Genomic DNA, 25,399 nt, shown 5'->3' with positions numbered 1-25,399 from the left:
ACCAGGAACGTGGTTGAGAAACACTGATATATGTGTTCATATGACCATATATGATCATATTTGACATTTTAATGGTATGCCAGCAGCCATTTTTGCAATATTTCTAAATATATGTTGCATTTATGACGTATTTTATGTATGCGAAATCCAATTGTGTCAATTCACATGTATTAAAAGTAATTTAAGAACGTAGAGCCGCTTTATAGGGCGACGCAGTGGCACAGTAGGTACTGCTGTCGCCTCACAGCAAGAAGGTTGCTGGTTCGAGACTCTGCTCGGTCAGTTGGCGTTTCTGTGTGGAGTTATCATAGTGTATGTGTGAGAATGAGTGTGTATGAATGTTTCCCAGAGATAGGCTGCATATCATAAAAGGAAATGCTGGATAAGTTGGCGATTCATTCCACTGTGGCAAACCCATAATAATAAAGGGACTAAGACGAAAAGAAAATAAATGAGCTGCTTCATCACTCCCCAGAGAGCAGCGATTATCTTTTCGAATTGACTTCAGAATAATTGTAAAACTTTTTCTAAGGTTCCTAAAGGTGATTTTGCTGCAATGTCCCAAATAAACTTGCAGTGAACTACTTTCAGGAAAATAATTAACTTTTGAAAAACAATTCAATAATATAAAGAACCTTCTTTCACAATAAAGGAGCTTTGGAATGGAAATGCTCCATTGTTGCTGCAAGACCCTAACAGCAAAGCTCATTGTGGGTCTGTCTAGAAAGGGTTTTACATGATCAGTAAAGATAATACCCTTTGTTTACTGTTCCTTGCTGGTGGAACAATCTTCACAAATCAAAAACAAATCTTTTCCATAAGCAACTAACTAAAAATAACACACTTTTCTTATTCCTTTCCTACTCTAGTGCTGTGTCCACTAAAGGCTGATTTATACTTGTGCGTCAAACGCACGCGTATGCTACGGCGCAGCCTACGCCTCGATGCATAGCCCTACGCTGTGGCCATCGGCGTTGCTGACGTGCACCTCTCAAAAAATTGAACTACACGCCACAACAACACTTAGTGCAAGCTCTGTGATTGGTCGGCTTGGTAGCTCTGACAAGTCTGGGCAGGACCGAGAGTGGCGCGAGCCCGATGGAGCGATTGTTTACAAGTGTGGAGTCCGGTGAAGAAGCTCCGGATGGAAAGTTTTGTTTTGTGTTTACCTCATAGTTAAAGTTGTTGCACATCCCACGGTTCCTGCCTCAAAATGAGCGAGTTTAAGCCACTTATACATCCCGGAAGCGTTCAGAAAGAACTATAAGCGAGAAGTATAAACCAGGCTTAACCAACACAATCATGCCAGGCTCATTCTGAATACGTACCTCTATATACATTTCTGGAGAGCACCAAATACATCCCAGGAGCTACGTTATTCTTTTTTTTTTTTGCAAATTTTGTTTTCACGAATCCACCAGAGGCTGCTGTGTATGCTTTTTGAGAAATTTCGCTCACGAGTTTCATTCGCGCCTGCTGTTCAAGTGTAAATCCACCAGAGGCTGCTGTTGACTGACTGACCGATCGACTGACCCACCCTTTTCCTTTTCTAAAACCAACCAATAGTGTTTTCTGAAGCTCAGATTGACCCGCTCACCCACTTCCCTAAACCCAACCGACAGAACAGCCCTCACCTTATTTTTACCCTGTTTTCAGATTTTACCACATTTTCACCCTGTTTTTTACTATGGTTATTTTTTGGATTCTGTTTTTGTCTTATGCGCTTTTTGGAACTGCTCACCGGACTCAAACCCTGTTGTTGTGGTGAACTCCTTTGAGTCTCAAGCTAACTGGACAAACTGGTAACAGTGAGAAAGCCGTCCATACGGAGGCAAGCAGTCAGCTGGTAAGCGCGAAAAGGAACGGCGTCATACCGCCCCGTATTTAAAGACGAAATGCAGCCATACATACTTCTGGCTACTTAATTCATGATTTCCAGAAATGTATACAGGCTATGTTTTCAGAATGAGCCCATGTGGAATGTACCTCTATATACATTTCTGGAGAGTGCCAAATACGTCCCAAGAGCTACGTTTTTTTGCAATTTTTATTTTCACGAATCCCCCAGAGGCCGGTGTGTACACTTTTTGAGATCTCAAATTTCACTCGCGAGTTCCATTCGCACCTGCTGTTCTCGCGAAAATCCACCAGATCCACCACATTATTTGTGATCTCCAGAAACGTATATAGGCTACGTTTTCAGAATGAGCCTATGTGGAACACAATGGTCCAATAGCAAGGAAGTACTATGTCTTATAACTTGCATACTCTTCTGTTTAACACACAAGAGATCTTTTGAATGCAGTATAGGTAGGCAAATTGGGATGCAGCACAGCTTATAGTTTTTAAACAAAATCCTTTACTTTAAAATTAGTAGCACTTGATTTGAGTACTGCCTCTTAATGACAAATTGCTTGATATGAATGACTAAAAAGTAAAGCTCATTTTGCATCATAGTACTCATCACAGTACAAGCTAAAGCCAAAATCAAGAGCCGCCCCATAGCAAAGAGGACGTTACGCCAAAAATGCAGAATTCAAAACAACTGAATATATAAGGACCCGATTGTGGCTGATAGTTGTGAACCACTGCTCTAGCCTAGTGGTTCCCAACAAGGGGGTCCCAGCCCACAAGAGGGCCTCAGAAGCTCTGTGAGGGGTTGCGTCATATTTTAAACATTTCTTAGCAGTGGACAATTAGGAGAATGGTCATGTTGCCTTAGTTCATTTTATCCTCTAGCTCAGTAGTCCTCAACCACCGGTCTGTGGATCAATTGGTACCGGGCTGCACAAGAAATTATTAATTATTTCCATTTTATTTATTATCTGAATCTGAACCATCTTTTATTTTGAAAAATCTTTAATTTTGAAAATTGACCAAACTCTCTCGCTTACATCTCAGTCACTTGAGTGTCTAAGTTTAACCCACAAGTAGCAAAATAAGTAAGAAACAGACGTCTTTGGAGAGTGTCTTTGCTAAGGGGAAAAGACCCAGTGAACGACCCACGAACTGCCAAGGTATGGATTCGCAACGCAGTTGTCAACAAGTCAGGTCAATCCAGCATGACTATGCAAGAAGATCAACTGATGGAGACTGCAAATGACAGCGAACTTTTAGTGGCCATACGCATATCGGGTATTTCTAGAGTTTGCACAAGTTTGTTGTTTCCAATGGAGGTGACACGCTCGCGCCAATGCCTTCCACATGTTCACCGCGAGTCACGTGACAAGAATTGACCGATCAGCTTCAGCTTGTATGGAATATTCATTATTTTCATATTTCGGTAAGATTAGTTTTCTCAGATAAACACAGAACACACAAACACTGCAGTGCTTGAGTGACAGCAATGTTTTGTCAGCTTTTCATCCTCTGGGAAAACGGTTGCCTAGCAACCTACAACCTACGAAACACTGAAACAAGCCTACAGAATGCTTTAGCCCTGGAGTTTACAAAGTCGGTCCAGGAGGGCCGGTGTCCTGCTGACTTTAGCTCCAACTTACTTCAACACACCTGCCTGGAGATCTTCTAGTATACCTAGTAAGAGCTTGATTAGCAGGTTCAGGTGTGTTTGATTAGTATTGGAGATAAACTCTCCAGGACACTGGTCCTCCAGGACCGAGTGTGGACACTCCTGCTCTAGCCTACTGTCTGCTGCTGGCACACACTTTTCCCATGCCTGGTACCATTTCTAGGCATAGGCAAACTAGGGCACCACCAGGTGCATGATCGCCTGCAATGATAGTAATCATCTAGAAATGACCCTGCCCATGCTGCAGTTCACAAAGTTCCCACCTACATATAATAACCAGCTTAAAGAATAAGTGTGTTTGGCGTGCTCTCCATAAGACCGACTCAGAGCTCGGAATATTGTCTGTCAGGAAACTGAGGTAGGTCAGCTCTACATATACAACTGTGAGTTGGTTGATTATAAGTTGTGCTCGTCTTGAGTTAGGTCAGTTTAATTATCTGAACATGCTCCTCTACTTTGTTAATAAAAAATAATTTAGTTGTGTGTGCTTCTATCTATACCTTTTACATACTGCCAATCTCAAGAGTATACAAAAAAACAAATATGACAATCTCTGACTTACTTCGGAAACCAGGCTGTTGTGCTCTGTTGGATTGATTCCGGGGTGTCCTGCAGAGTTTGGTTCCAACTTGATTCATCACACCTGCCAGGTAGTTTCTTGTATGTCTACAGCTTGATTAGCTGCTTCAGGTGTGTTTGATTAGGGTTGGAGCTAAACTCTCCAGGACACCGGCTCTGCAGGACCGAGATTGGACACCCCTGGATTAATTGTTAAAATCTCTATTGAGTCCCTAATTTTCATCCCAATGAGTTTCAGGCCTCAAGAGTCCACTGGTAAATCAAGGTGCAGGTAGTTGTTATCAGTAGAGTAGAGCAGGTAATCCAGACAGGTTCAGGATCCTGCAGACACAAGACTGGATTCAGCATTTCTGAAGTACATCTTCCTCGTCATGAGCAACTCTTTCTACAGAGTAAAGCTTTGATGCTCGTCCATTAAAGTGAAGAGAGCACGTCTAGAGTTAGGTCTTGTGCAAAAAAGCAAATGCCACCAGACTGGGTCGTCTTTTTAAAGGTGATCTTTGCTTAAACGAGGTCCAACAAGTGGCTGCTCATTTACAGGTGTACACCTCTGTCCTCTCGCTGCACGTGTTGCATTTGACGTAACAGCACCAGAAGAACTTGCAGTTGCATTGCCACACACGTGAATACTGGTGCGTGTTGTACCCTCGGCCACAACACATCAGGTCACAGCCGTTGGGATGGTGCATCAGAGTCTTATTGCAAACACGCCCCTGAGTCCCGATGCTGCCGGAGCGCAGGTCCGCTTCGCAGTAGTTGGGGGATTTTTCGATGTACACCAGGTCTGTGTCCATGGGCTTGCGGTATGAGTATGGTTTTTTGATCTTGAGAAAGGTTGGTCGTTTGTGGCGTGTGGCTTTCACCGGCTCCACATGGATAGCGCTGGTGTATTTGTCTTTGAGGATGTATCCCAGCTCTCGAAACTTGGGCAGGGTCGTCCAGCAGGTTCTGGTGGCACAGGAGCCAGACACGCCATGACATTTACACTCCAGACGCATGTTCCTCTCCAGAACCTGCACCAAGAACAACACAGCAATGTTGATCAGAGAATATAACAGAGATCATATAACATTCTCAGCACACTCAGAAGACCATTAAACCTGTATAAACTGAGAAAGTGGCTTTAATTCTTATGCCGGTGTTACATTTGAGCAACTGATGAAGCATCGTTTTGTCATTCAGAACTATTTTATTAGCGGGAGAGTTTGTAGAAACACGCTAACGTGAGTACATCTCAAGTACAAGTACAAGGTCAAATCTAATCTTCCATACTTGATTTTAGAGGTGGGGCTTACGCCTCATTCACACGGGGCTTCAGTGTCAACGCTTGACAGAGGGGGTGTCTGAAGTTGGGGCTGAAGCGATCATCAAAGCAGCGTCAGCCAATGAAATTCAGTCAGCAATAAGCCACTGTCTAGCTGATGTATTTGCATACAGCGATCTGATTGGCTGACGCTTCCGTCAGCGCTTGAAATGTTGAATTAGTCCCAACTTCTGCAGCGAGCAACGCCTCTGAAGCGGCGCCGACGGATCTACAATGCAGTTCGGCAATGCCTGACGTCACCCATTCAAAGTGAATTGGAAGCGTTGATGCTGATGCCCCGTGTGAATGAGGCGTGAGGGATATGCCTCTTTCGAAAAAGCCATGCATATTTACATTAATAAAATTGCATACATTTCTACAAATTTCTTGCCACTATGTAAAACCGTTCTGTTTTCTGGTAAGATCAAGATGAGCCTTACCTAATAAACATCAGCTCAGCTTCACTATGTTTTTAGAGCCGGGCATCATGACATTGAATGGGAGGAGCGTTCAAACACAGCACTCTTTTACTGTTCCCAAGACAAAAACCTGCAGCTAGAATGATGCTGTGAGGCCAGTCAGTTCACTGTGTGGCAATTTAGCTGCTCAGATAAGATGGTATGAATGCCTTCCTACAGAAAAGGCTCAGTTAGCTAGCATGGAGGCCCGGGGTGAATGAGGAGAAGTGACGGTGTCATGAATTTACTCTCTGTGACCAAACGGGAAACAAGGCAACGAAAAGATTGAAGCTTCTTCACCCCTCATTAAGCTTGACTGCGAGAGCAAGAGTGATTATTCTGACCTCTTTTTGTCTGGCAGACCTGCATGCCCTAGTTAAAAAAACAGGTCACTGAAAGATCTTTTTAAAAGTAATATTATTTTAATGTTACGACTAGGCATGAGCTGGTGTAAGATTCTGACGGTATGATAACCTTGGATAAAAATATCACGGTTTCACGATATTGTGCTCACTACTCTAAAATATGCTCTGTTTAAATGTCTGGGTAAAAAATAGCAACTTTCACCCCTCTAAAAACAATATATTTTATGTTGAGAAACTTGTAAAATATTTTGGAACAGTAAACATGTCAGGCTAAATCATTTAAATGAATCATTGACTTTTGCTGTTTTTATTAGTTTCAAAAACACAGATTTCTTTATCATTTAAAACTAAATAGTTGGATATCTTTTCAGTTTCAGAAACTGTTGTCCTAAAAAAAAAAAATTAGGGGTGTCACGAAATTTATGTACAATTTCGATTATCGAATCAAAAAAATAGAATCGTCGATGCTGCCACGCCCCCATGTCATGTCAGCTTGGCTTGCCAAGTGGGAAAAAAACAAGTTTGTTGAAGTGCTTGTTAAACTGCAGAAGCAGGAGACCCGTCGACAGAACTTAAACCCTCTCCTCTTTCAATGAAGTCGCCGGTGTGGAAGCATTTTGGATTTCCAGTGAGTTATGTTGACAACGTTCGTGTTGTCGACAAAAAACACAGTTTTGCAAGCTCTGCTATGTACGTATTACGTACGGTTCGTCCGATAGAAAACACCAGCATCGCGATCCTCCGCCCGCCCCCGTTGCAAATCCGCTCGCGAAAAGTACACACTCAGGCCCTGTTTACACTGTCTTTGTTTTTAAATGGCATATTAGAATGACAACGATTTGACATCCACAGTGGCGTGTAGCATCTCTGAGCAGCCCTCCTTCCTCTCTACCTCTGAAAATGCACATCACATGACCACACAGACACAGACGCACACACAGCCATGCGCTCGAGACAGCAGGTCCAGGCAGTCAGAGGACTGCTTCAGTCTTTCACTCACTTGCACTCAGTCATTTTAGCGAACACCTCAGATACTGTTGGCTGGTTCCTGTTGGTTGTGCAGCTTTTTTACCGACGCCTTTATAACGACACAGATCACTGCCTATTCACGAGTCCCGCAGAAAAAGTGATTGACAGGTGGTAATTATGTGTGTATCTTGCCTTTATTCATTTACTGTATGATTTGTTTATGGGTAAAACAAAGACCATCCAGGTCAGGTAGTTTAAACGGTAGGCTACAAATAATTAATTCGTTAATAATTAATTATTCATAATCAAAAATCGAATCGAATCGTGCCTTTAGAATCGAAAATGTAATCGAATCGAGGATTTGGAGGATCGTGACACCCTTAATATAAATATATATATATATATATATATATATATATATATATATATATATATATAATAAGAATTAAATAAAAATAAATAAAATAAATCAGCTCTCTCTTTTGCTCTTGTTACCATTAGGTAAATAAGATTAAATATAAGTGTGTGTATATCTGTGCAATGTGTATATACAGTATGTATGTGTATGTAGTGTGTATATAGAATATGGATGTGTGTGCGTGTACACACACACACTATATATATATATATATATATACATACACATGTAATGAATTTTTTATTAACATTATTTTGAAAAATTACATTAATATTTTAAATAATGAGAGGTATCGATATCGTAAAAATTTTAACAAAAAAGCGGTATCGTATCGAAATTAAAAATTGTGGTATCACCCATACCTATTTTTTTCTATTCTATTAGTTGCTTATTTCCTTGCATATTAGCTTTTTGATTAATGTTTATAAAGTACACAATAATGCCTTAGTCTTATGATAATATTCTACATCATCTAATCGTCTTACCTTAACTTAACTGCTAAAACAGCTTCCTTGCTAAAAAAAAAAAAAAAAAAAACAAGCAGAAAATTAGGAGTTTACTGAGAAATAATAAATAGTGAATATGTGTTCAACATAAGGTGTATTTTAATGTAGAATATTATTGATCATATCCATTAATATTGTTAAGTCTGCAAGTAGAGTACCAATTCAAGTGCGAGTGTTTCCCAGGGGACTTTTCCCCTTATTTCACATCAAAGGCCTTGTATAAATATCTAAACTTTATATGCGGAAAAAAGCGTGGCCTCTAAATGCAGGTAACATCGAAAAAGCCTTTTAAGAATATTGGCGGTTGTGCATTGAAAGTTGAGACAAAAAAACAACATTAAAGATGAAACGTTTCCATCAAAGCTAGAGATAGGGGATACTGGTGTAAGCCAATGTCTATTTAACTGAGCAGAAAATGGGAGTGGTTTTGCACAGAGCTCTGTGTGTTGGAGCTGATCTGATTTGTAATCAAACGCTACCACTTATACCGCTCTTACCCCTAAAAGCTTCCCATTATTGCTGTGCCAGTTGAGTCTTGGCTTTGGGGCCGGATTGTTGATGGCTGCAAACCGCAGTGCCATAGTTACTGAATCTTTCCTTGTACTTGACTTTCACTTGATCCGTTCAGTGTAACCAAAACATCACTTGACTGACAGATAAAACCTTTTAAAGAAATAGTTCCCTCAAAAATGTCAAGTCGGTCACCCTCATGTCATTCACACGTGCTCATTTACAAACTTGTCCTGATAAGGCATCAGAGTTAAGCTCAAAATGTAATGCATTACAAATTACTAGTACAGTCATTTGAATGGAATTAATTACACTACAATGCCACTGTCTCTAAAATATAATGTTACACTACTTTTGTTCTACTTTTAAGTTGCTATCACCAAAATAACCACAGAAGTATGACTACATCTACAAACATTAATTTTGCAATTCATTGTAATGATCAGAGATGTATAAAGTACTAGAGACCCAGACTTAAGTAAAAGTACAAGTGCTCTATCAAAAAAGTGACTTGAGTAGAAGTTGAAGCGCTCTTTAAGAACCGTACTTAATTGGAAGTACTAAAGTATTCCACAATACTTCAACAAGTATTTCAAAATGTACTACTCAAGTACTGAAAGTAAAAGTACAAGTGAATGTTTACAGTTAAATCTATTAGTGATACTAATGTCATTTACTGTGAAAAATTACAGTAACATGTTGTAAAAATCTGAAATTTTTTTAACAGTGTATGTAATAAATATTTATTGAACATTATTTTTTAAATTACCTTTGATTATTACACTTTCAAAGCAGTGAACTGAAAAATTACAAGCATCTTAAATGTCAAATAAAAGCTAACTGATTGATTGATTGATTGATTGATTGATTGATTGATTGATTGATTGATTGATTGGTTGGCTGGCTGGCTGGCTGACTGACTGACTGACTGACTGACTGACTGACTGACTGACTGACTGACTGACTGACTGACTGATTGATTGATTGGCTGGCTGGCTGGCTGACTGACTGACTGACTGACTGATTGATTGATTGATTGATTGATTGATTGATTGATTTATTGGCTGGCTGACTGACTGACTGACTGACTGACTGACTGACTGACTGATTGATTGATTGATTGATTGATTGATTGATTGATTGGCTGGCTGGCTGGCTGACTGACTGACTGACTGATTGATTGATTGATTGATTGATTGATTTATTGGCTGGCTGACTGACTGACTGACTGACTGACTGACTGACTGACTGACTGATTGATTGATTGATTGATTGATTGATTGATTGATTGATTTATTGGCTGGCTGGCTGGCTGGCTGACTGACTGACTGACTGATTGATTGATTGATTGATTGATTGATTGATTGATTGATTGGCTGGCTGGCTGGCTGGCTGGCTGGCTGGCTGACTGACTGACTGACTGACTGACTGACTGACTGATTGATTGATTGATTGATTGATTGATTGATTGATTTATTGGCTGGCTGACTGACTGATTGATTGATTGATTGATTTATTGATTTATTGGCTGGCTGGCTGGCTGGCTGGCTGGCTGGCTGACTCACTGACTGACTGACTGACTGACTGACTGACTGACTGATTGATTGATTGATTGATTGATTGATTGATTGATTGATTGATTGATTGATTGATTGATTTATTGGCTGGCTGGCTGGCTGGCTGACTGACTGACTGACTGACTGACTGACTGACTAATTGATTGATTGATTGATTGATTGATTGATTGATTGATTGATTGAACATGCACATATTTTTCTCTTTAGCTGTGTTTAAAACATGTGACTAATGATCTCTTATATATAACTATCAGCACTTTTTCCTCATACTCACCTGAATCACTAATGACTCTGTCTATCTCTGCCTCAGTCACTCACCGTCTGCAAGACTGAATTCCGGACATTGTAAAACACTAATAAAGCAGTAAAGTATTTTTAGTAAAGTAAATTTTTCTTTGTGTGTGTTTGCGTGTGTGGTGGTCAGAGATGTATAGAGTACTAGAGACCCAGACTTAAGTAAAAGTACAAGTGCTCTATCGAAAAAGTGACTTGAGTAGAAGTTGAAGTGCTCTTTAAGCACCAGACTTAAGTGGAAGTACTAAAGTGTTCAACACTTTTTGTACTTAAGTATTGCAAGTAGTTTATTTCAAAATGTACTACTCAAGTACTGAAAGTAAAAGTACAAGTATTGTGTAATGTAGTTATTAAAGAAAGCAGTCAAAAGACATCATGTTGTTCTGCTTATTTTAGATATCTTTTTTTGGGGCACGTGATTAAGCAGAACGAAAAGAAGCAGAGCTTACGATACTGTTTTTTCTCTCGCGCTTGAACCACAGATCTGACAGATTATAACAGCTTTAATGCCTTTCAAAGATGTACGTCACAAAAACACTCCGTGATCCACTCAAAACCCTACTGAAACCCAATTTCGGATCGCAAATTATTAGCTGTAAACGATGTAAATGGAAGTTCTAAACATTCTACCGGAAGACGCTGGTCAGTATGGCGCCCTCCATGCAGCCGCCAAGAAAAAGGTCTATAATTTTAAAAAGTAGGGGTGTGAATCTACACTGGTCTCACGGTTTGGTTACGATTATCATGCCATCGATTCGATTTGGTGCATTGATGATGCTTTCCATTTTGCTTTCAGAATTTTTTTAATTAAAATCTATAAGTAAATTAATATTTTTATATATTATTTGTAAAACAATTTTGTACTTTAACCAGAAAGGGCTGCAATCGGCTTTAGAAATGAAAGCGCTGTTCACCGATGGCGGGAAGAACAGCCGCGGTTATAGTCTGTATGCGCATAATACGCAGTTATCACAGGTAATCCGTAATAGACACAGTGGAGAAAACTTGCACTTCAGGCACACTAATGACTGAATCCACAAGTATCACTTTAACAGCCAAGAGGAGAGGAAAAGTTACCTCACAAACACGCCAGCGCAGCGGTCAAATGTCCAAAGGAAGAGAGAGAGGTAAAGATGAAGTTTTACAGCATTTCTACGTAGTAGTGAAACAGCTACTTCATTGTAGTAAGAGCGTTATTTACTCCTCCTCGCCTCCTTCGCCATAGTATTCTACTGCGACATTGCGACTAGGAGATAAATGACGTCAGCACGTAATAACCAGTATTGATCTATTACTGAACCGATATCAATCATTTTGACACCCCTAGTAACGAGTAACGATGCAGCACATAAAAATTCTATCGGAGTAAAAGTATTAAACTCATCGAAAATATGTACTGAAGTAAAAGTGGAAGTGGGAGAAAAAACAATACTCCAGTAGAGTACAGATACAGCCTTTTAGTACTTAAGTACAGTAGTGAAGTAGTTCACTCTGAAGATATTTGTTAGGTGCAAGATTCAAAATCAATAGAATAAATATTGTATAATAAAATACATTTTTTGAAACGTATTCAGAGGATACATGAACACTATCATCTATCATAACCATCTACCCATCCTCAAATTCAAATACAAAAGCCCACAATATAGCAGCCCTAAGTACAATATGTGTGCAAGGCTGCTTCTGAGGTTAGATAAACAGTAGTGATGGGAAGTTCAGATATTTAACGTGGATGTTAGGACTCAACATTATGTAGTCAGCAATAGTAATTTCAGTCAGTTAAAACATCACCATGATCTGAAAAATGTCTTACAGTAACGTTTTGCAACCAAACTTAAGCATGATTCACTTATTTAAATTCCAGTATGATTTTCTGTTATAAAATAAACTAACGGTTTTCACCAGATTCTGTCATTTGAGCCCTCGGTTTACCTGCGCTGCAGTTGTTCAAGTTAAGTTCAGTCGCACAGCAGGCGTCATATACTGTTTGTGTTTGATTCACTGAATCACGCATTCGCAGTATTATCGGTTCACCGCTTCTCAATGCAACGTTACTGTTCTAATAACTGAATGAGAGTATATATTGGATTATTTAGAGTTAGAGGGGGTATTAGGCTTGTTAAAAAGTAAGTAGTTTGTGGATAAGTGCTTACTGGAGACACGAATTGTTTCAAATGATTCAGTTTGATTTTGTGAAGTAGTTCAACCGGTTCACTTAGAAGATCCGGTTAAAAAGATTCGTTTGCGATCGCGATACAGAAATAAAACCCATTATTGGGCACAAATGGGTTAAAGTAATAGTTTAAAGTGTCTGTATCTAATGCTGTCACCATGCTAATGTCATGCCCACTCGTTGTTTTTGTCGCGGGAGCAATTAACAGCGAGGATGACTGGAGGAGAACCGGCTCGATCTGCCCAATGGCAGCAGGACTACAGACTCTGAGGTGCCGTACGGGTCAAACACCTGCAGCGCAAATTATATTTACTTCTAACAGGCTAACAGTAAGATTATGTATTAAACACACTCACAAATACGAAAACGAAGGAGGTTTTTGCCATAATTTTAGTTAGTTTCAGTTAGTTTTGTATGTACACAATACAGTTTCAGTTCTAGTTTTTAAAAAAACTTGTTTTTATTTTTATTTCAGTTAACGACAATTATTTAACATTTTAGTTTTCGTATTTTCATTCGTTTTTGTTAACTATAATAACCTTGATTTGTATAATTGCCCATGCACTTTTCTCTTATGTCTGCTTTTCAAAACACTACCCACAGTCCATACTTTATTATGCCACAATCTACTGCTTCTGGTTCTTCAGCTCATGATCATTTGAAGAAGCAGCAGTGCTGTTTTATCAGACTTAATACATTTGAGGCTCCTGTTAAAATGCTGCTCTGTGCAGTCTAATAAAACACACAACATATTAAAGCCTTGCTGATGTTTACCTGTTTTCTAGAAAACCAAACCAGAAACCGAGGGTGTGTGACTTTATGGGGGATGGGTTTAAGCATGAACACCAGCAGAAGATTCTTCAAATGATGTACGTACACAAGTCAGCAAAAAATGCATTGCTTTTGGGGGTTTTGGATGTTTCTTGAACATATTTAGCCTTTAGGCCCTTGCACACTGAGCCGACACTAGAGAACTAGTGGTGAATAAAGCTGAAGAAATAGCTTGCATTATATCTAAAATGTTTAACTTCAACACACCACAAAGACTACAACCAAAACTGGGACATTCCCTGACAGCCGACTATCAAGCTGGTGTGTCAGAGCCTTCAAGGAGGAGCTCGAAAATGCTTATTGCCAAAAAACACACACAAAGTAAAACTTTGAGAATCAAATACAAACCTTCCGTCCTACTTCATTGTTATGCAGGTTCATAAGAGTCCTGGCGCTGTGTTTTATCTCTTTAGCATCCATAAAAACTTTGGAGAAGCCCAGGCCGTATCGGACGTCTGCCGAGCAGCCTCCCCATTTCCAGCCATTGTCATGAGCGTAGAAGCCCTGTTTGTCTTTGTCGCAGCTGCATTCGCTGAGGTTTCCCCGCGTACAGGCCGATGTGATGGCGTGAGCCACTCCTGCTGCGATGATGGCGTACATGAAAGCAGCCTCTTTACTGCCTGCGGACACAAGACACAACTTCAGTTCCTTCAACATATACTTTACAACACATGCTGCAAAAGTTGGGAACACTTAACTTGAAGGTTGATAAGACTGTCATTAAACCTTTATAATCATGTATTGAATGTGAATAAGATTTTCTGCATGCTAATAACAACTGTCATTTAGGGCCCTATCATACACCCGGCGAAATGCAAGGCACGATGCAATTGTTGTTTGCTAGTTTCAGCTTGGCGCAAGAGTCGTTTTGACATTTTGCGCCACGCTGTTTAAATAGCAAATGCATTTGCGCTCATATGTGCGCCCATAGGCGCTCTGGTCTAAAAAAAGAAGGTGTGTTGAGGCACATTGCTGGCGCGTTGCTATTTTGAGGAACTATAATAGTCTGTTCTATAGACCAGGGGCCTCATGTACGAACACTTGCGTGGAAATCATACTAAAACATTGCGTATGCAAAAAGCTGTAAATGTGTGTACGCAGAAAAAAAATCAGATGTATGAAACACTGCGTACGCCGAATCTCACGCATATTCTTTAGTACATCCGAATGAACGTGAAACTGAGCGCAACATGCACGAGCACAAAACCCCTCCCTGCCTCCTCCCCTGTATGAATATGCTAATGACTATGCTAATGGTAAAACCCAACGAAAAAGCAATGGCAAAAGCAAGCAAAAAGAGAAACTTTGAACAGAATGTGAATTGGAGGTGCTGCTTTCGGAGGTGGACCGGAGAAAAGCGGTGTTATTTGTTTTTTTGTTCTCCGGAATCAACAACAAAAGAAAAAAATTGAGTGGGAGAGTTTAGCTGATGCGGTTAATACAGTTGGGTCTGAACATCGCACTGAGTGAATTAAAGAAGAAATAGTGTGATTTATAGGTGTAAAATGTTGCAGTGCCCTTAACAGTCTCAGTGGCGCAGCTCGTAAGACGCATGTGATCATGTTTTGACACGTTCGAGCATGAACTCGGCTCGAATCCAGCGTCTGATGAACTCTTTCTTCTTTTTTTCCCCGCTACATATCATATTTTGCCTACTATTTATCACGAGAAAGACTAGTAGGAATCATTAATAAGTTTGTGCATCATATTTTATTTGCACATTTATTGAATGGAAATGTTTCTGATTCACGCATGCAAATTCATCTTCAGATAGTGTCTTTATAGCAATGTGCGTGCAGTAGATAGCTCAGATTACATTGAGAAAACAGGCGACCGCTGCAAATTGTGCTTTAATGTTTGGCTGGTCAACTGTGTGGTATGGAAACCTTATATACCTGCTAGATGAACCCGTCTCATACAGCTGCCATTGCAAGGCTCAGACACTTTGTAGAGAGGAATTTAACACAACTGCCTCTAGGAGTCGCCAATGGAAATAAAACAAACACGCACAAAAAATGTGTGTACGCCAGCCAGAAAGCTGGCGTGAAGCTGCGCACATTCCCACGTTCAGTTCATTGTTAGTAAATCCAAACGTGAGCGATTCTGAGCGTGAAACCTGGCGTACGCAAAGTTTTTGTGCATACGCAGCGTTGATACATGAGGCCCCAGAACAAAGCCGGTCTAAAGTCCAGCGCAGCGCACGTTAGTTGTGCGCTTGGCTTACACACTGCTTAACACACACAAAATGTAGAGCAATACGCAAATATCTTTACATATGAAAAAGAATTAAAATATTGAGGATATATATATATATAGGATATAATAAGAATATATATAGGATATAAATATAAAGAATTAAAATATTACAAAACATATTATTTTCTAGCCTACATGAATTTAAAAACCCCTGCCTTCATGCCTTCTTTATCTCGGGAGGCTTTTTCAGTTTATTCATGACAATTTGCTTTAGTAAAATGTTATTATTATTAGCAGTATTATTTATTATGTGCATATTTATATTTGTTTATTAAAAAACAGCTTAGATTTGTCCACCTGTCAGGTTTTAGACCATATGGGGCACAGCGTGTGTATTAGGAACACACTTCGATATTATTGTTCATTTATTAGTTTGCTGGAAATTAAAACTGAATTTAGAAACAGTTTTGAAACAAATATTTGCCCTTAACAAACAAAATAATTTATGTATAGGCTACTGGATGTCTGCATACAACACGTTTCCCTGTCCATGAGAGCGAAAGTGAAAGTAAAGAATGAGGAGGCTCAATTCTCATTCTCGCGCTGCATTTGCTCTGTTTAACTGTTTTCTTGCTAGTAAGACGCTCAGTTATTCCACTTACAAAGTCGTCATGTAAAATGCAAATGCACTATGGCGCGACGCAGCTGGCTCTTAAAGGGAATGGGAGATGAGTCTCTGATTGGTTTATTCTCAAAACACTCCTATAACTCATTAAGAGAATAAGCTCAACCCTTTTAAACCATGCGCCACGGTGCAAAGCGGATTTATCCATCCCTAAAATAGCAAAAGTGGATTCCGACATGCCCTTAATGCTTTTGCGCCCTGCGCTTTGCGCATGAATCTTCAAAATAAAGCCCAAAGTGTCATTCGCTCAGTTATGACATTTTAAATGCAATAATGACATTGTTTTTTATGACAACTTGACATCACTAAGACAATGAAACTAGTCATAAATCCGTCATAAACATGATTAAATGCCATTATAAATGTTATGAATTTTATAAAACCATTATTAATATTTTTTTTACCTCAACTACAGTGGTACAAGCTGAATTTCATGTCATTAAATATTAATGATGATCTTAAAAATCTGACACATTTAATGGGACATTTTAATGTCAAATATAGTTTCTTTCACTTAAAAAGTTAATCGTTGTGACATTTATTATGGCTTCATGACAATCATGTTTATGACAGATTTATGACAAGTTTTGCTGTCTTGGTAATGTCAAAATGCCATGACAAAACAAAAACAGGTTGTGATATATTTGTTAATGTCAAGTTGTCATAAAAAACAATGTCATTTAATTTAATTTGCATTTAAAATGTCATAACTGAACATATGACCATATATATATATATATATATATATATATATATATATATATATATATATATATATATATATACACACACTAGATATCGCATACGGACCCTGAGCATGCTTCAATAACGCTGCCACATTTATACAACGCGCACTAGTAATGACTAAAGCCAATGTTAAGATGCTGTACTTTAGCGCTGTGTACAGTATATAAATATATATAAAAAAATATTTGCATACTGACCACCAGGAAAACTCCCCATCATAGATACAGTTGGGGTCAGAATTATTAGCCCCCCTTTGAATTTTTTTTTCTATTTTAAATATTTCCCAAATGACGTTTAACCGAGCAAGGAAATTTTCACAGTATGTCTAATAATATTTTTTCTTCTGGAGAAAGTCTTGTTTGTTTTATTTCGGCTAGAATAAAAGCAGTTTTCAATTAAAAAAAAACATTTTTGGGACAAAATTATTAGCCCCTCACTGCAAAAAATGCTTTTCTTACTTGGATTTTTTGTCTTGTTTCCAGTACAAATATCTGAAAATTCCTAAATCAAGAAGAATTTTCTAGACTTGAGAAAAAAATATGCCAATATTAAGTGAGTTTTACCTTAAAACAAGCAAAATAATCTACAAATGGGGTAAGCAAAATAATCTTCCCTCAAAAGAAAAAAACAAGATTAACTTGCTTACCCCATTGGCAGATTATTTTGCTTGTTTTAAGGAAAAACTTACTTAATTTTGGCATATTATTTCTTAAAACAAGACCATATGTTTTGCGTGTCTAGAAAATGCTTCTTGATATAAGAAATTTTCAGCCTGATCTCACGAGAAAACATAAGTATTTTACGTTTTGCCAGTTTAGTGGCTAATTCGTACGAATTCGTACGAGTTCAGTCGTACGAAATGGTACGATTTTAAAAAGGAGGCGTGGCACCTGACCCCACCTCTAACCCCAACCGTCATTGGGGGATGAGCAAATCGTACTAAATTGTACGAATTAGATCGTACGAATTCATACAAATTAGCCACTAAATGAAAAAGTTACGAATTGCCGTGAGATTGTGTTGGAAATTTTAGATATTTAGACCAGAAACGAGACAAAAAATCTAAGCAAGAAAAGCATTTTTGCAGTTCTTTAAGCTAATTTTTTTTAGTCTGCAGAACAAACAATCATTATACAATAACTTGTCTAATTACCCTAACCTGCCTAGTTTACCGAATTACCCTAGTTAAGCCTTTAAATGTCACTATAAACTAGATAGAACTTGGACCTCATGAACTTTTATAAACTAAGACGGTAGCAGTGGCATATTTTTAAGCAGGTTGGAATGGCAAAGCAAAAGTCCATTTGTCTCAGGTGACATCTTATCATGCTCTGTAATTTACACCTGTGGAAAAACTCTTCAGGCAGAAAATACCAACCCAAACACTGATACATGCACAAAAAATGTTAACACCAAACTCACAACATGGCTTTCAGAGTAAAAAGGGGAGCTATGCTCTTTTAAAAACAAAGAGAATCCGAGAGATTTGAAGTTTAGTAGGCTTTAAACATATATACAGCCCTTCAAATAACGTTATTCTCTTCTTTATAGAGCCATCTATGTGCTTTAAGAAGCCTGATCTCAAAATGGTAACCTAAAACTGTAAAAACATCATCAGATTAATTATTGGCATCAGCACTGACATTATGTAGCTATTTCCAAAAACTAGTCTATATCTTTTAAATTACTGTATTTACATTAAACACTGCTTAATGTGTAAGGTAAGTGTTACAATTCAAAATGGTTTTAAAGACCAAAAAAACTGAGTAAAGGGTCAAAACACTCATTGTACCTTTTTATACTTTGAAACCACCACATTTTATCCATCTATTAACAGAGTTGTTCTCATTCATTTTCTTGTCGGCTTAGTCCCTTTATTAATTTGGGGTCGCCACAGCGGAATGAACCGCCAACTTATCCAGCAAATTTTTATGCAGCGGATGCCCTTCCAGCCGCAACCCATCTCTGGGAAACATCCACACACACACACACACACACACACACTCACAGCCTAACTTTTGTCAGTGTAATTTCATCCAGACACCAAAATGTCTTTGATCCAACATATGAATTGCAGGTCACGCTGTATTTTAAGGTACAATTATTGCTATTAATAAACATTAACTAAGGCTTTTAGCTTAATAAACTTCTACTTTACTGCTAATAGGTATTAAGACAGTCATTAGATTTAGGTATTAGGATGTAGAATAAACTTTATAAGCACACTCTCAGAAAAACAGGTACACTGTGGTACAAATAATGTTCCTTGTGGAACAGTTTTGTACCTTTGTAAAGATTGTACCTTATATGGTACAGAAAAGACCTCTTATTGTACTGTTCTCTACCTTTTATGGTACAACTGAAATAAAGGTACACAATTGTCCACATATAAAAGGTTCAAAAATGTTGATCAACTTTTTCTTTATTACAATTTCTATGAAAATAAATATGACTTGAAGGCATATTTCTATGAATTATAAATGTTAAAATGTTAATTATTTTATTCTATAATACAATATTACAAAACAACTGGTTAAACATAAAACTATACGTATTGTAAACTTAACATTAAAGGCACTTTAAATAAATGTTTGGTAAGCATTTTTGAGGTACAAAGTGTCTTGTCACTGTGGTGGTACCTTTATGGATCAGATTTAATGAAGGCACAATATTGTATCTGCAGGTTTTAAAAACCAATGGTACATTTTGGTTTCCCATGTAATGTCCTTAAAGGTACAAACTGCAATAGTACAAAATTTGTTTCTTTGTCTTTTTTGTACTTAATTTTATTGACTTTTTAGGAACATATAACCAGTGGGAACAAAACAAACAAATAAAAATAATACATGTATACATAAATATACATATGTATACATACATATATAGGCGAATACATCCATTCCACACATTTATATCCATATACAGTTGAAATCAGAATTATTAGCCCCCCTGAATTATTAGACCACTTGTTTACTTTTCCCCCAATTTCTGTTTAACAGAGAGAAGATTTCTTCAACACATTTCTAATCATAATAGTTTTAATAACTCATCTCTAATAACTGATTTATTTTATCTTTGACATGATGACAGTAAATAATATTTGACTAGATATTTTTCAAGACACTTCTATACAGCTTAAAGTGACATTTAAAGGCTTAACTAGGGTAATCAGGTTAACTAGCCAGATTAGGGTAATTAGGCAAGTTATTGTATAATGATGGTTTGTTCTGTAGATTATCAAGAAAAAATAAAGCCTAAAGGGGCTAATCATTTTGTCCCAAAAATGGTGTAAAAAAAATTTAAAACTGCTTTTATTCTAGCCGAAATAAAACAAACATGACTTTTTCCAGAAGAAAAAATATTATCAGATGTACTGTGAAAATTTCCTTGCTCTGTTAAAAATCATTTGGCAAATATTTAAAGAAAAACAAAAAAATTCGAAGGGGGCTAATAATTCTGACTTCATCTGTACATACATACATGTATAAGAATATTAAATTAACCTCATCTAAATAAATAAGTAAGTATAAAATAAAATATAATAAAAGATTGTCAAACATATTTTCACAATGATGCATAACCTCTAGAATTATGTAAATGTTCAATTGTATTGTCGTTGAGGAGAAAGCCAGCCATTTACTCCATTACTTTTCAAAGGTCTCTAATTGTAATTTGTTTCTTTGTCTTAAGGTACAATTCTGTCCCATACAAATGTACTGCCCCAGTGACAAGGGTTTGTACCTTCTTTGGTACAACATTGAACCATTTTTTTCTGAGAGCGTACTAATAAACTGCCAATATCTATTAATAAGCAGATAATAATAAATCAGTAGTTAATAGTGCAGTTGTTATTTAAAATAAAGTGTTAACAAATTGCAATAACTTTTTAAAATCTCCAAACATGCTTAAGCAGTTTGAAAGGACATGTCCAAAATATATGTATTTTTTATTATTTGTACATCTACTGATTGGTTCTGTTCTGGAGTATACTGTGATGCTTCCTATATCATGTACTTTAAGTGACTGTATAGGCCTAAACACTGTAAAAAATGCAAGGTTCCATATTCATTGATGTTTCCCCAAGACAAATTAGGTTAACTTAACAAAATAAAGTGGATTGAACATAAAACAATGAAGCTGTCCCAAAAAGATCTCAATAATTGCGTTATTTCAGCTCTTTTTTTTTTTATTTACTTTAAACAAGCAAGAAAAAATACACTTTTATGATCAAGTATCTCTGCTACACAGTTCAGCATTGAAATCTTAACTTAACCTAGATAACTATTTACCTCAGATTATTGATGTTAAGTTGGTTTATTCACACATTCAGACTTTCACCTATAAATCAATGTCAGTAAATTATTCTTTGCAAATTCTAAATCATATTAGCAGTAAATTTTTATCCAAATACAACATTGTCGATAGTAAATTAAAGTGCTAATGTTATTTTAAAATACTTACATGCGATTTTAGACTGAATATTTTAAGTAGCGTGGTAAACAATATGTCACAAGTTGTCAAGTTGATTAGTCTTTTAAAAAAAATTTTTTTTAATTATTAAAAATTATTTAATTTGCTTTTCTTTAAAAAAATTGTTATTGTCTCTCGGATTTTTGAATTTATTTTATTTAATATTTATTTTTATTTTTTTAATAAACTTTTATTTAGAAAAGAATAAATGTACAATATAAATCAGGAAGTAATCTGTAGAAGACTGGAATACAAGAATATAATATTACAAAGTGATAAGAACAATAAGTGAAAAAAGTAAAAGAAAGAAAAAAAAGAGAACAAAACAAAGAAAGGGGAAGTACAAAATTGAATTAAATAAAAATGCAGAAAGCATTAATTACTAACATACTGGAAGCATCATATTTTCATAAGTTTCTATTAACTTGCAGAATTTTTTGTTGTTAGATAGACGTATAGCTTTAAGCAAAGAATCAATTTCAATTAAAAAATGGGCAAATGAGGGAGAGGATTTAAGACATTTTTGTTTGTGGATAAAGAATTTTGCATATAATATAAAAAAGTTATATAAACATTCTTCATTTTTATTCTTGCAACTAGAATAATAACAAATAAAATCTTTCAATTTAAAGATTTGTTTTGTTGATTGGGAGTTATTCAAATAATTTTATAGATCTGACCAAAACTTTTGTGAGATTTTACTAAAAAATGTGAGTCAAAGTTTCCTCATTTTCCTGACAGAAAGAACACTTATCTGCAATATCAGTAAATCTTGAGATAAATGCATTGACCGGATATATTTTGTGTAGAATTGTTTGCTTTGTTTGGGATCATTTATATGGGAGAAGCCATGTTCTTTTCCAATCAATATCAATCAATTGATTTTTTTTTGTTGGAGAATTCGAAGAATAAGTTTGTTGTTGCATTTCTTATTATATACTAAGACATTTTAATAATAAGGAGGGTTCTATGTTTTTTTATTTATATATGAAATATGACTCTCTTTTTTTTGTTAGATGAGTCTTTTTAATTAATGCTTCATTTTATGAACTCCAAAAGTCTGAATGTGCAAATACCAATCAACTTTCCCTCAATAAATTACACCGTGTATCTTATCCACACCGATAAACCCAATTCCCTCTTCGTATCCCGAAACAGTTTTTCAAATTCCCCCGAACTAAAAAACACGCATGAGAAAGTTTCCAACATACCCACTTTCAACTCTTTTCCGAAGACGGTCCTCTCTCCGAGCGCGGAGCAGTTCCAGCGGCCGTGCTTGAACTGAAATTGGCACTCGTTGATGCCCATCTGCGCGCCCTCTCCGATCACGATGATCGCGTCCGGCCGGCTCTGGCAGATGATCCGCTGCCTGGGCGCCAGTCCGGGGATCTTGTTGCATATGATGCTCGCTCCCAGCGCCAACACGGTGGAGAAACCCCTACAAACGACCACAGAACTACGTATGAATATATCAACACTTCCTAATCTAATAAATATTCAAATGCATGCGAAATATGGGATGCAAAAAAAAAAAGACATCAGGGAAGAGTCTGGAGATGGGCTTCAGGGCACGAGCGCGCACCGCAACGAGCGCGCGCAGCAGTGCGTTTGGAAAGCATACAACAATAAGTGTCTTTTTCTTCGTTGTCGCATTATTGTGTTGACTCAGTGTTGAAGTTAAACTTGCAAAACTATTGACAAAATATAGTAACTGTATGCATTCTTCAAAAATATGATGTACATTACTCCAACATTATAAGATGTACAGCGCGTTCGTGTTTGATCCTCACCCCATTTTCAAGTAGATTATTCCGAGACAAAGAAAAATGTGAAACATCCAGCGTCGGGTTTTTCTGCTCATGATGGTAATGTGTTGTAAAACGAGAAGCTGGATCTTCAGTTTGAATAGAGAGTCTTTCAGAGTCAGTCTGTAACAGGTTTGATGTCCAGCTGTGCTCGTGAATGCAGTGCACCTTCAAGGTGTATCCAGTGTACGGAGAGTCTTCATAGCGGCACAGGTACAGCAGATGTGCCGGTGCGGGTCTGACCCCTTCACCCTCCTGCAGGACTTTATATACCTGGGCGTGTTCAGATGCGCTGAGGGCCCCACCCACGCCTTCATACTGTACACAGAACTGCTTGCCTTCATTCCGCCAATAAGTCTTTGGTACAGCTTTTATTATGAATACCACCACTCACTCAAAAACATATTGGGAAGACTTGTCTTTGTGCATTTAAGAAAATCCTGATTGTTATTTGACCTTAAAAGATGTTTTGAAGGGATGTTTTAAAAATCACTTTTATATGCTAATTAAACTGTGTGTGGCAGCAGTGAGTGAATGTAGGCAACTTTTAATGTCAAAAATGAATTAACTTGATTTTTTATGATCACACTTGATTAAAACAGTCTGCAGAAACACTTTGATTGACATTCTCGCTTTGTGCTGTCTTCTGAAAAGACCATGACCCTAGGCATACTGCCAAATTAGTTAAAATGTGCTTTAAGGACAACAGAGTGAATATTTTGGAGTGGCCATCACAAAGCCCTGAGCTGAAACCTATAGAAAATCTGTGAACATAGTTGAAAAAGCTTGTGCAAGCAAGATTGCCTACAAATCTGACTCAGTTACACCGATTCTGTCAGGAGGAATGGGCCAAAATTCCTTCAAACTATTGTGAGGAGCTTGTGGAAGGACACCCAAAACATTGACCAAAGTTAATTATGTAATTTATTTGTTTTATTCTGAATGTTATTTCGTAATGGACATCTTTAATATATACACGTTTTTTCGATCAATTTATTGCCCATTACACATTTGTGACCCAGAACCACAAAACCATCATACATGTTAGTTTTTGGAAACTGAATATAGATAGATGTACATAAATCAGCTTTCCATTGATGTTGACTATTTAATAATGTTAACTATTTCAAAATCTGGAATCGTCAAAAAAATCACATTTAAATTTCTCTAAATGATGTTTGAATAAATTCATGAGTTTTGATAGATTTACAATAGGAAATATATTAATGAAACATAATCTTTACTTAAATAAAATTAAATATGAAATAAATGGGGGAAAAAAATGAAATAAATGCACCATATGACTAATCTGCAGTGCAAGCTCACATTTGCCTGAAACAACATAGCAATTTAACTCACATACTACTATTAAAAGTCACCCTAGCAGAGGATGGTTTCGAACCATCGACCTCTGCGCCACTGTGCTGCTACATTGTAGGTGGCATTTAGCTGTGGATACTGCTGGTGAAGCCCCAATCAGGTGACGCAGTGGGTAGTTCTGTTGCCTCACAGCAAGAAGGTCGCTGGTTCAAGCCTCAGCTGGCTCAGTTGCCATTTCTGTGTGGAGTTTGCATGTTCTCCCTGAGTCCGCGTCCCCTGTGTGGCAGCTTTTAATGTCAAAAATGAATTAACTTGATTTTTTATGATCACACTTGATTCAAACAGTCTGCAGAAACACTTTGATTGACATTCTCGCTTTGTGCTGTCTTCCGAAAAGACCATGACCATAAGCATAGTGCCAAATTAGTTAAAATGTGCTTTAAGGACAACAGAGTGAATATTTTGGAGTGGCCATCACAAAGCCCTGAGCTGAAACCTATAGAAAATCTGTGAACATAGTTGAAAAAGCTTGTGCAAGCAAGAAAGCCTACAAATCTGACTCAGTTACACCGATTCTGTCAGGAGGAATGGGCCAAAATTCCTTCAAACTATTGTAAGGAGCTTGTGGAAGGATACCCAAAACATTTGACCAAAGTTAGTTAGG

The 25,399-nt window shown here is 37.4% G+C and overlaps 2 protein-coding genes across 5 annotated transcripts in view; both read right to left on the bottom strand.

Annotated features, from left to right (window-relative positions):
• raf1a (Raf-1 proto-oncogene, serine/threonine kinase a) overlaps positions 1-25,399 on the bottom strand; it is a 778,989-nt gene that overhangs the window by 377,429 nt on the left and 376,161 nt on the right. The window lies entirely within an intron of this gene.
• Positions 2,842-23,655, bottom strand: wnt7ab (wingless-type MMTV integration site family, member 7Ab). 2 transcript variants are annotated; one of them, XR_015523079.1, is made up of 5 exons: positions 23,401-23,655; positions 22,822-23,048; positions 13,861-14,132; positions 3,860-5,121; positions 3,303-3,589 (listed from the first exon to the last, which is right to left on the bottom strand). XR_015523079.1 is itself a non-coding variant. In XM_087306485.1 (4 exons), the coding sequence occupies exons 1-4, from the start codon at positions 23,469-23,471 to the stop codon at positions 4,639-4,641; spliced, it is 1,053 nt and encodes a 350-aa protein (XP_087162611.1). In that variant the 5' UTR covers positions 23,472-23,655; the 3' UTR covers positions 2,842-4,638. The 2 variants fall into 2 exon arrangements, 1 of the variants encoding a protein (XP_087162611.1); XM_087306485.1 differs by having other exon boundaries at positions 2,842-5,121.

Source organism: Danio rerio, chromosome 23 (genome assembly GCF_052040795.2).
Source record: "Danio rerio strain M-AB ecotype USA chromosome 23, GRCz13ab, whole genome shotgun sequence".
Classification (NCBI taxonomy): Eukaryota; Metazoa; Chordata; class Actinopteri; order Cypriniformes; family Danionidae; genus Danio; species Danio rerio.
The sequence above is the reverse complement of the archived record's forward strand: the minus strand, read 5'-3'. Positions and strand labels throughout refer to the sequence as shown.

Excerpts from the sequence above, each read along its gene's own strand:
- wnt7ab (XM_087306485.1), bottom strand. The coding sequence starts at position 23,471 with ATGAGCAGAAAAACCCGACGCTGGATGTTTCACATTTTTCTTTGTCTC. Across the intron at positions 14,133-22,821 it reads CGGAAAAGAGTTGAAAGTGG|GCAGTAAAGAGGCTGCTTTC; the intron begins GTATGTTGGAAA and ends TTGTGTCCGCAG. Across the intron at positions 5,122-13,860 it reads ACAATGAAGTAGGACGGAAG|GTTCTGGAGAGGAACATGCG; the intron begins GTTTGTATTTGA and ends TTCTTGGTGCAG.